The sequence below is a fragment of the Harpia harpyja genome, chromosome 19, assembly GCF_026419915.1.
Source record: "Harpia harpyja isolate bHarHar1 chromosome 19, bHarHar1 primary haplotype, whole genome shotgun sequence".
In the NCBI taxonomy this organism is placed as follows: Eukaryota; Metazoa; Chordata; class Aves; order Accipitriformes; family Accipitridae; genus Harpia; species Harpia harpyja.
Genome location: NC_068958.1, coordinates 24337749 through 24349704, shown reverse-complemented (window position 1 = coordinate 24349704; position 11956 = coordinate 24337749). Strand labels below are relative to the sequence as shown.

The 11956-nt window shown below is 41.7% G+C and overlaps 1 protein-coding gene across 3 annotated transcripts in view; it reads right to left on the bottom strand.

Annotated features, from left to right (window-relative positions):
- Positions 1 to 697: 697 nt before the first annotated feature.
- The window catches only part of LOC128154411 (nascent polypeptide-associated complex subunit alpha, muscle-specific form-like), a 39558-nt gene continuing 28299 nt past the window's right edge, over positions 698 to 11956 (bottom strand). The window contains exons 1-4 of one of the 3 annotated variants that reach the window (XR_008239333.1): positions 11819 to 11954; positions 11428 to 11500; positions 5887 to 5948; positions 698 to 1563 (exon numbers count right to left, since the gene is read on the bottom strand). Coding sequence is in view for 1 of the 3 variants with exons in the window: in XM_052815008.1 (XP_052670968.1) it covers positions 11442 to 11500 (59 nt within the window). In the remaining 2 variants the exon portion in view is untranslated. Of the gene's footprint in view, positions 1564 to 5886; positions 5949 to 11427; positions 11501 to 11818; positions 11955 to 11956 lie in introns of those variants that run through there. The other 2 variants (XR_008239334.1, XM_052815008.1) reach the window with 2 other exon arrangements.

The window sequence follows — 11956 nt, the reverse complement described above, 5'->3', positions numbered from 1 at the left end:
TTGCTTCATCAAAATTTCCCTTTTTTAAAAATTCTGAGCAAGTCAGGTGTGAGACTATAGTTCCCCTTTTGTTTTCTAGCTTCATGACTGTGAATAGAAGTTCCCACAACATGCCTTGTTCTTGTCATTTTCTTAACTATTCAACTCTTTTTTTTTTCTTGTCTTCAGCAGTAAGTCCTTGCATCAATTTGTTTATATGACTGTTATGTATAATGGCTTTCTCTTCATTCTTCCGACATGCCTGAAATTGGTGTGAATGTGAAATTTTCAAGCCAGAAGCAGAAAAGCAGTGCTCAGGGAGGCATGTGAATGGAAGAGCAAATTGGATTCTGTCACGATTGGAGTAAGGATCCATTTGAAATAGGACCAACCTAGTAAAGTATGTCCTAGTACCGCTGTGATTTTCCTTTTTCACGCTACAAATACTTTAAATTAACAGTCCCCAATGAGTACTTCTTGCAGGGGTTAGTAGGAATTGGGGAAGGGGAGGAGGGTTATAAAACTCAGTGAAGTTTTGTATACTTAAGCATACAATAAATAGTGATTATAGACATGGGCAAATTTGACGTAGGATGAAAAAGGAAATTTTAGTCTTAGTGGCAAGTTCTCGAGAAAAACATCAGTCACTATTAGCACCTGACTTCAGTCTTAAAATCAAAAGTATTTGACTTTTCTACCCAGATACATGAACAGTTGAACACCTTTATGAGTTGCCAAATATATCTGAATTTGTATGAGTATGTTTGCTCTGGAAGGACATTTTGTACATCTCTAACATGCTAGCAGTTGTTACAGATGCAACAACTTTGTATAAATAGGACAAGAACAGCTGGATACATAATTTTTAAGAGTTCCTCCTCTTCTCAGTTCACCTGCTTCCTAGTACATTTCCGTGGAAGATGCATGCAAAACTCAGCACCATTTCATTTTATTTGAGAAGCAAGCATCTACATGACAGAATGAAGCTCATATTGGGCCTTTCCCTTCTATTTTGCCCTTGCAAAGGAGTAACTCAGGGTGAAATTCAGAAAACCTATTTAGATTCCTCAGGGAGTGACGGATTCTGTTCCTCAGCAACAGCTCATCCTGCAGGGATATTTACATTTAATTGGTGCTTAAACTCTGGACCACAAAGGTCCCACAACATTCATAGTGCATGTAAAGAAGTTGCCCAGTCAGAGGAGTAGCATCTTATCTCTGCTTACACCCCCAGAAGACCTACCAAGTAGGCACGCTCTGAAGACGCCTTATATGTGTAAAAAACTACTGAAGTCAATGTGCAGCCCAGCAGAGAAATTTACTCTGTGAGTGAGGAAGAGGAGAAAGGCACTCCTGTTGCCAGTCTTTCACATGGCTAACTTGAGTCACACTATTGGAAGTGGAGCCATTTACCATAATCTGTAGAACAGACTAAAGAGCAGAGAAATCTTCCAAAAAATCAATAAAATCATTTACCATAAACTTGTTGGATTGAAGATTCCTTGCAAGAGAAACCAAAACTTCTTTTAGATAACTGAACTCTGTGTCCAAATATTCTTCTGATACAATACAGGCAGAGTTTTTCTGTGCCAAGAGAAAAATCACACTTTGTAGTAAGGATATAGCAAGCAGCTTGGTGGTCCCCCAGATATAACACTAACCAAATACTACTAGTGGTGTAGCTTTTTAACTCCAAAATATTGTTTCTCTGTTTGTTTTAAAAGCTATCTTTCTTGATTGAAAGCCATCAAGCACTCAGTGAAATAGAAAAAAAAAATGGACTTACTAGACTTTTTCAGTTCCCTTGTTTTCTTCTATTTAACCAACAAAAAGAACAAATTTACATTCTTTAGGACAATAAACAATACATGTTTAGATATCCACCTGTCTTGGTTTTTAGTGAGTATTTCTCTGTGATCCTGAGCACCTGTTACAGTTCATGCATTATCTTCTGCTGCTGTCATGTAGTGAACTCAAAAAAATGTCTAAATCTCCATCAATTCCTAGCTTAAAGTAGTTCTGTGGAAGCAGACACTTCCCTTTAAGGACTTCTGATGTCTGCTGGGCTACCCCATCCACCATCATAATGAGATGCAAGCCCTGCAAGTGCTACTCAATCCCTGCTGCCTATGGTCTTCACCTTCTGTTGCCGGAATGATTATGCCAGCTAGAGGGAGATCCAAACTGAGGCCAGAATCTGTCGGTGGGAGCATGCCAGGCAATACATTGCTCATTCATTCCCCAGGAGCTGACCCAACTTACAGGACTCACTGGTGGAACTGTTATTTCTCATCATGTTTGTCGTGGTTTAACCCCAGCCAGCAACTAAGCACCATGCAGCCGCTCACTCACTTCCCCCCCAACCCAGTGGGGTGGGGGAGAAAATCGGGAAAAGAAGTAAAACTCATGGGTTGAGATAAGAACAGTTTAATAGAACAGAAAAGAAGAAACTGGTAATGATAACACTAATAAAATGACACCAGTAATAATAAAAGGATTGGAATGTACAAATGATGCACAGTGCAATTGCTCACCACCCGCCGATCGACACCCAGCTAGTCCCCAAGCGGCTATCCCCCACCCCCACTCCCCCCAGTTTATATACTAGATGTGACTTCACATGGTATGGAATACCCTGTTGGCCAGTTTGGGTCAGCTGCCCTGGCTGTATCCTGTGCCAACTTCTTGTGCCCCTCCAGCTTTCTCGCTGGCTGGGCTTGAGAAGCTGAAAAATCCTTGACTTTAGACTAAATGCTACTTAGCAACAACTGAAAACATCAGTGTTATCAACATTCTTCGCATACTGAACACAAAACACAGCACCTACCAGCTACTACGAAGACAATTAACTCTATCCCAGCTGAAACCAGGACAATGTTACAAATCACCACTGTCTTTTATGTCAGTAAAGTGAAATGCAGAAAATATGTGGCACGTTTCACCACTCAGTTCTCTTATTTCACATTCCAGTCTTGACGCATTTTTGAAGGACCACAGAAATGTATAGTTTAAAACCTGTCTAGTAAACTTCCTTGATCCTGAGGCATACGCTTTGAATTTGAGTAACTCTTTTTTCCGTTGCCCTTTGGAACAGTTTGCTTTTCCTACTTTGCTCAAAACAATTTTCAAATCAAGACAGCAGCAACAGCACGTTCCATCCTGTGATGCAGATTGTGAGTCAGGGCCTTTGGGACCTCCGTGCTGACTGGGTGAAATTACATGTGCCCCCAGGCAATTGCCCCAGGGGTATTCCTGGAATGGCTGGCATTGCTTGCAGTACCATACAGTACCCTGAATGTCTGCTGTTGAGACACAGTACAGGAACCCTGTTACTTTCCAGGCAAAGAGCAGAACTGCACACCCTTCCCTAGACCATGGCAATACAGCACAGAGATTAGCTGAGCTTTTCATAGCCTTTCTCTAATAAACAGTCCCAGACCACTATGAAATAAGTCACTCTCACACCCTTTTTTATGTATTAGATTTTAATGCCCTAAAGAGAAGAACAGATTTACATGGGAGTAAACCACAAGGCTGAGCTAGGACAAGTACTCAAGAAGTTCTGGGATCACTCCAGTAGCCCAGTCTGCAGAAAATCTCCACTTTCACGCTGCGCTTCACACTGGCTGTGATACGTGCCTCATAGACCTGTGAAAGTATCCTGAGCCCAGAATAAATGAACATACAAAAACCAGAAACTCTGGAAAAACAGCCTTTTCATGTGTCACTGGGCATTAAGACCAGGGAGCACTGGCAGTACCTCAAGGCATTCAGTCTGTAAGAATGAGGGTTATAATGTCAGTCCTTCACACTGAGAAGTCTGTAAATACAGGAGAAAAGTACACGTGCAAGTATGCATCCATTTCTTGTCCAAGAAAAATTCACAGTCTGTAAAAGACAGTGTTGAATCCCATGCTATCCTTCCCTACTATACTCTTTTATTTGTACTTATGTCATATTCTCCACCATGGCCAGTATAACATATTTGAAGAATAAAATTAATTTTTAAGGCTTGATGCTTGGGCCATATTCTTTGCATTGCCTGAATATTACCTGACTTTGACACTGTGAGAATGTGTTTTAGGATATTATAGTTTTGGACTATTAAGATCTTACTTTATAATGAGATGTACAGGTAAGGATTTATCTTTGTGCTTTTCCCAGCAGTGCGTACAGCAAGGTTACTAGTTTCTACCTTGTGGCATTTTTAGTTTCAAAGTGAAAAGCAGCACACTGTTTCATTTTGGAGGACTAGGGTTCAAGTTGAACAGGGCATTCTTATTAGTGGTGGAGGGAATGCTAAGGCACAATTATTTTTTAACATGCCATGTATAAGTGAACATACTACAGAACAAAACAAAACAAAACATGCATTTGGATCCTCTCCTTTTTAGTCAAGGAAAGTTGTTCACTACTTCAAATCAGCATGTTCTCCATTGCAAAGCAGCATGGTGAGGATGAAGATGGCTCCTCTTAGAATAATTATCATGAAGAAATCTGCCTCAGCTCCAGAACAGTTTCAGTTCTGATGTGGAAGAGCATGCAGTAAGTCTCAAAAGAGAATGGGGAGAGGAAGTCTAAGGATCACATACGAAAGAGGGAGTAAAAGAGCAGGCAGGCAGTGCCAGAATATGCTGTACTTCAGGGAGAGCATCTCACCTCTTTAAATCAAGGCCCATTAAAGAGTCATACTACAGATGCCCTTTTCAAAACACTTTTTTACTATGTGTTTAAAGCTTGTGTTGTAATATGACATATGTCCTGGAAATTGTCAGTTTATAAGGACAGAAAAGCCATGTGAAGAAACAGTATCTCACACTCTATTATTGCTGGCATGGTTTTTAAGCTATATAAGGGGTTTGTGTTTTAAAACGTGATAGAAAAGAAATGTATATTTGCACAAGCAAACGCCATTCACTTCTGTGGTCTAAGCACTCATATTCAGTTGTTGGTCACACTGTAATCCACAGTGGAGACTCTTAGGCCTAGGCCAAATAAGCTTACCCCTGTACAGGTGTTCCAGACCCCCTATGACTCATCATAGAACTAGTTCCATACCTGATTTTCCATGCTGACCCAACTAGATAGATTAGCTCAAAACGATCTTAGCCATCATACACAGCAGAAGCATTCCGTCTAATTAAGCTTTGAGAAACAGTTTTGATAACCTGTTTTTCTTTAGTATTTTTCACAGTTTAACAGATCATGTTACTACCCTCTAGTCCAGGTTTCCTGGGAAACAAAGCATCTCCTTACTCCTCTAATCCTTCCAGGGGAATGAAGCCAAATTAAAACATTTCATGGGTGTTCACTACATGTTATCATTATCATAGATAATTCATGGACCTATCAACGTCAACTGCCCAGAATGCGCTACTGCTTAATGGACAGCAGAAACAACTAAACTTGCTTTTTGTAACAGCCACTTCTTGTCCAGGGGCAACATTAACCAGGGACAAAGCTTCCTTTCTGGGCAGTGCTTTGTTTCATCCCAAGTCAAGGAAAGACTCCATTTCTGAGAACTGGATGTTGCTATGGCAAAAATGTGTGAAAGGGGCCCTTCACAAACATGCAAGCCAAGCTTCTATAATATATGTTTGTCTCCTTTGATTTTCTGGAGGGGAACACGTTCTTTTAAGTTAATGACAGCAGATGATAGTTCAGCTATGATATGGAACCTTATTTCTGTTCTTCCTTTGGCTAGGGAAAATTTAGTGGGAATGTTCCTTTGGAACACATGTAATCATGCCTAGGGGGCTGTGTATGCTGTGACTGTTTACATGAGCCTGCAAACTATGCCATCATCAGTCTTTCTGCAGACATGCCCTGTTCACTGAACTCACATACAGGATGGTCATTTGTATAAATATTAAGGACAACTCATCCGCACCTTGCAGAGGAACTTACCTTAGTAGGAAGAGTTGCTGAATCAAAGTGGAAGTGTGCAACTCACAGAGTTGGAAATCTACCTGAGTAGAGAGAAATCAGGCTCAAAGAGCAGAAGGAATCTGCAGAGAGCACATTAACCGGTAATTGGACGAATACCTCTCATTTGTTTAGCGGAGAGCTGGGAGGGGACTCAAAAAGCCAAACTGGGACTGAAAGCTGCTTACTGGAGAGAATAGAAAAGAAAATGAGGTATTCTTCTATCCCCATTCCCATTCTGGCCATTAAGAGGAGATGCTAGAAATAATATCTGGATCATGCTTGCTGTAGAAATTAAGTAGTTTACAGGATTCTGTGATTTTACAGACTTGCAATGCTTTTTCTGAAAAGCAGCTTTCAGAGATAGGCCAGGATTTGAAGCACAGCAAATTCTGGACACTCCTGTTAAAGAGAAAACCAGGCCAGTACAGTTGTCAGGGGATCCAACCATAGTTCTCAACAGCCTCGTCTAAGCTTTGTAGACTGATCTGTCATGCAAGTTCCTGATGCAAAGCAAGTAAATATATTTTAAAAAATTAAAAAGTGTGGAAGGAAACAAAGGAGCAGACTATTTGCTCAGACAGTTGGAGAAGCACAGTCCCTTCTAACCTCCTCTGTAGTACAGGGAGCAATTCCTGAGCTGCGTTCTGAGATGGAGGCAGTGTTGCCAAGCGTAGCATTCCGGCAATTACTCAGTGCAAGTGGAAACAGCAATGCAGATGCCAACTGTATGATGCAAGTTTCATTGTCCCTGTCAGAATGGGAGTCCATTATGGTTTCTGGGCTGTTTGCTTGGAATTTAAAGTCAGTTGTAGTTCCATGTAAATTACATGTTTAAGCCAGGAAAAAAGATTTTTTTTTTAAGGGAGCTCCTCCTCATTCCCTGGCCTATGCTTCTCTGAAGGACTCTTTTGGACCTTGAACAGGAAATCTGATCTTAGCATGCATAGAAAGAGCTGAGAAACAGGAAACAGGACAAGGGGTAGTGGCTTTAAACTGAAAGAGGGTAGATTTAGATTAGCTATAAGGAAGAAATTCTTCGCTGTGACAGTGGTGAGGCACTGGAACAGGTTGCCCCATCCCTGGAAGTGTTCAAGACCAGGTTGGATGGGACTTTGAGCAACCTGGTCTAGTGGAAGGTGTCCCTGCCCATGGCAGGGGCGTTGGAATGAGATGTTCTTTAAGGTCCTTTCCAACCCAAACCATTCTCTGATTCTATGCTATGATTCTATGAAACCTGAACAATCCTCTGCAGAGCTAAGAAGTATGCATATAAAAGTTTTGCTGTTCATAAAGCATAAACATATGAAAGTTTTGCTGTTCATAAAGCATAAAACTGGAATAATTGTGGGTGCATGCTTGTAAAACACTTAGGAAACAGTTGAACACCAGAAAGAAATAACAATATTGTGCCCTCCTAATCTCTCAAAGGTCAATGGGTTAGCAGAGAACAATTTGGAAGACAATGAAAAACAGAGGAAGAGTAGGTCAGACTGGAAGGAGAATAGTAAAATTCAGGCCTGTAGGGATACATTTTATCTGTTTTAATTCTGAAGTCAGTTTAGGGATGATCTTTATGGGATTAAAAACTCAAGCTTTCTTCTAGTAATTGAAATTAAACAGCACTTGCTCAAGAAAGGATAGTTTCTTATCCATCTGTCATTGCAAGTAAAAGTAATACCATGTTTAGCAGTATCTAAATATCTAGTGCTACAGTTGGATAGCACTTCTTTCAAAAGCTTCCCAGCATGCTCTGCAATGAGAAAATAACCAAAACCACATGGTCTTTTCTCCAGGATCTGCAAAATTGTAAATCTAACCACAAAGATATTTCCAGGTTAGAAAGCCATTACAAATATCCATATGCTTATTTCATCTAAGATATACTATGTAAGAACCTATGGAGGAAAGGACACGTTGATAATAGAAGGCTCTTTAATATATAAAGCAACAGAAACCATGCATTTTGAAGCTGGGTGTGTTCAAGATGGAAATATAATATCAGCCTTCACAGCAAGTACGACTAACCAGTCCAGCTCATGAAATAATGTTGAGAATTGCCTACCAACTGAATGTTTACTTCACAATTTGATAATCCAATTGACAAAAATACTATGAGTCCCTTCTTTCATTAAGTATATTGATTTGTTCCATAATGGCCTTTGAAATGAAAATATTAATCGCCTTTGTAGTTTTCCTCAAAAATCTCTTAATGGATAGAAAAACTTGGAAATCACAAACATTATTGTAATAAATGTCAGGGTTGCATAGCCACTGATGGATTACCAGAGACAAGCAGAGAACACAAAGTGGAATAAGAGAGGTTGGTACTTTCAGAGCAATAAATACACTGGATTTGAGGTAGAAATCTACCTGTCCGGAGTGAGGCAGCTGCCCAAGTCCATTGTTACAGCATTAACACTTACCACAAGAACACCAGGAGGGAAAAGTGTTTCAGGCCAGGCACCCTCTTCCTCTCTTTCGCCAGGCCGCCTGACTTCTTGCCTCCCTTTTACTTCCCCGCTTCCCGCCCGCCGCGGATCCTGTCACACAGCACCGCTCGGACGGGTCGGCGGGCGCCAGCAGAGGGCGCTGCTGCACGCAAAATCCCGCGCACAGGCCGGGGCGGGAAATCTGCGCGAGCCGGCCCGGCCAGCGAAACAGGTGGCGGGCTGAGGATGGGCCGAAGGGGAGGCACGTGGCCCCGCTGGGTCCTGAACAGGGATTTCTGCTTTGTTGTTGGCATCAGCTCTGAAGAGAAAGCTGCAGAAAGACTGTTGGTTTCTGTCCTACATTTTGCCCTGGCCATCTAGTGACTGGGGAGCAGACACTGTGCTGCATCCGAGGCTCAGATCCCCGGAGGACTGAGGGGTCTGAGACTGAGCTGGCAGCAGCACAGAGAGCAGAAGAGCTCTAGTCCTGTAACCTGGACTTTCATAGTTCTCTCAGAGATCTTTTGGGGTCCTATAACATCGCTGGCTGTCAGCAAAGCTCTTGGTTATTTGACCTTACCATGCATGACTATTCATAGAGGCACTGCAGGAGGAAGCTGTGAAGTGCTTCCTAGAGAAGCTAAGAACTATGTGGTGAAAAGTAGTATGTCGGAATTCGGGTGGGTACTGACCTTGTACCCAGCTGACAGGGTCAGCATGGAAGGCTGGGGAAAAAGGGCAAGATATAGACCCCCCCACACTCCCTGCCACTAACTCTCTGAATAATTTGTCTCGTCTTCATTTGCACCTTCTGTAGAGTGATTGTGCAATCACTTGATTAAATCCGCTCTCCTGCCTACATCAGTTTTCTGTGGTGATTAAGGTAGCACCCATTGAATCTAGTCAGGAAACAGCTCTCCCCTCCAAAGTAAAGGGGTCCTGTCCCCACAGCTCCTCCTCATATATTCACTCAGATTCTCCCTTTGCCCTCCTGAATCTGTTTTACTCTCATGAGCTCACAATGAGCCCCAGTTAAAAAAAAAAAAAAAAAAAAAGAAGTACTTTTCTGAAAGAACACATTTAATTTTAATCCTGGTTAGCTCTACCCAAAACAAAGGCACCAGGAAGAACCAAGATCTTCCTTCCTCTTGCCTGCATGCACATATAGTAACTATCCCTGCCATGACGAGCACACACGCTGAGTAGGTGGGACAAACCAAGGCTCACAGGTTAAGTCAGCTGCCCTGGATCATGCAGGGAGATATATGGCAGAGCTCAGGTTAGATAATGTGACCCTCCCACGATCCAGTTCATTGTCCACCCAGTAAAGCTGTGGATACTAATTTAGGCAGAGATGCCTTCTGCCTTCCACTGTTGCTTACTCATCTGTCTCCTAGATTAAAAGGTTTTGCCGATGGCTAAATGAAAACCCAAACGTAAATTTCATTTGTTGCCCTTGGAACCTGGATTGCAATTTGCAACGATAGACATTTGCAAATCTTGTTTATTCAAATCCAGATTTTTGTTTTTAAATTGGGAAAAAAAAAAAAAACAAAACCAGGGAATTTTCTTCACGCCTCCCCGTTATTGAAAACTGCCTGTAACTCCTAGGAACAGACTTTGCTAGATCCAGATATTGAGGAGTCTAAAAATCTTGCCCAGAGCTCTGTGAGAAATTGTGGACCTCTAAAGGACAGGTTTTAAAAGATGACCTTTTGATCTGCTTTGAGGAAGAAGAGACATTCTGTGCTACGGAACCTCTACAAGAACTTGGGCTTAAGAGGCTTAGTGAGGGGAGTGGGACCAAGACTGCAGTTCACAGGCTAACATTTCATGCATGGACTGTTTGCTGGCCCCCTTGGCATAGCCCTGGGAAAACATTTTAGAGAAAGAACAATGCAGAAGCAGCTAAATCACCACTTCTGAAATGCTTTTGAGAAAAAATAATCACAAAAAGATTGAATCAAGTCCACATCAAGTGATCTCACACTTCCTGAATACAGTCAAAAGAGCTAGACAACAAGAGAATATGCTCTTGTCACCATGAATTACTTCCTTCCGGAAGCAATGGAGTATTAACATAAATGTATCAGCAACAACAAATGACCAGAGGAGCCCAGCCACGTAGAGTAGAATATCAAACTCATGCCACTATTCACACCACCATCTGAAACTGCTAGCTGGAAAGAGCAAAACCTTCCTGATAAATTTAGCATCAGTTCAACTGGATTTCATTCACTGCAAGAATTATGTAGCAAGGAGACCTGCCACTTATGAAGGCTGAATGCTCCATTCCTAAACTTTTAGAGAAGATTAGCATGAAAAAAACTAGAGAAGTAGAGAAGCCTGATAAAACAATTTTTTCAAAACCTATCTATTTTGCTGCCATAAGCCAATGCAGAACTGCTCCTGCTTTTAGATTTTTTTTATTGCTTCAAATGTATCAGGGGATAATGAAGTCTTTTCCTACTGTTTGATACCTCTCATTGTCATTAAGTTATTTTGTCAATTCAAATGGATTCATGTTTTCGTTGTTTTAAAAGGAATACATTGAACCTGGTAGGTCAATACCATTTAGCACAGCATCACTCTGAAGCAAAAAAGGGAAATTGCAGGGTTTTGCTTTGTGTCATAAGGTAGGTTGAATGTTTTTTTTTAAAAAAAACTAATAAAGTGTATTTCATTGCAAATGGAACAATAGATTCTTAGTAAAACTCTGCCGTTGCAATTCAAATAAACTATTTGAGATGATTTTCCCAAAATACTGCTAGGCTTTAAAGTAGCTGAAAGTAAATAGCAAAGTGAGTGAAAACAGAAACCATCTCCAACATCCTTCAGTATTACTGGATCATTGGATGAGTGTAAATGCATTTGAAATAACAAGACCCAAGGATCTTTTCCTATGCCTTTTTGCATGGTTTCCATCCACAACTTGGGAAAATTTGATTCTAAACGTGAAAACAATCTGGATAGGTAAAACTGTACAGTTACTTTAATACAGCACAAAACAGGAAATAACTACTTTATTTGTTAAACATTGAGAGGAAATGTTTAACATAGAAAAACAACTTCTCAAGAGACTCTACCTTACCTTGTGCTCCCTTGTCAAAGCCCCACAGGCGGCTTCTGACTCAGACCTTCTGAAGACTGAAAGAAAACAGCAGCTGAAAAAAATTGTAAGAGGAGAAGGATCTAAGATTTTGATGACAGAGTCAGCGTTTTTGGTCAACTCTTGAGAACAAAAGTGGAAGTATTAGTGATTGGAAAATGAACTTTAGGGGCCCCTAGTTTATGAGTGTGAGGGAAAACAGTTTTAAGGAGAATGGCCCTTGTCCTGCTGTCCTCAGACTTCACACATCCAATTCTCGATCGTGCTTGTAATTTTGTGGGCACGCATTCTAGTAACTGCAAAATTCCGGTGCCTAATGTCAAGTCTTGGCCTGAGACACGTCCCACGCCCAGAAGGCCGAGAAGGATTTTACCGAGCCCAGGCGGAGAAAAGGGTGACAGGGCCCGCCGCGGGCCGCCGGCGGCAGCCGGGCGGGCGAGCAGAGCCGCCGCTGCCGTCCGCAGTCCGCACGGCGGAGCCGCGGGCCGCGCCCCCTCTGCTCCCGCAGCAG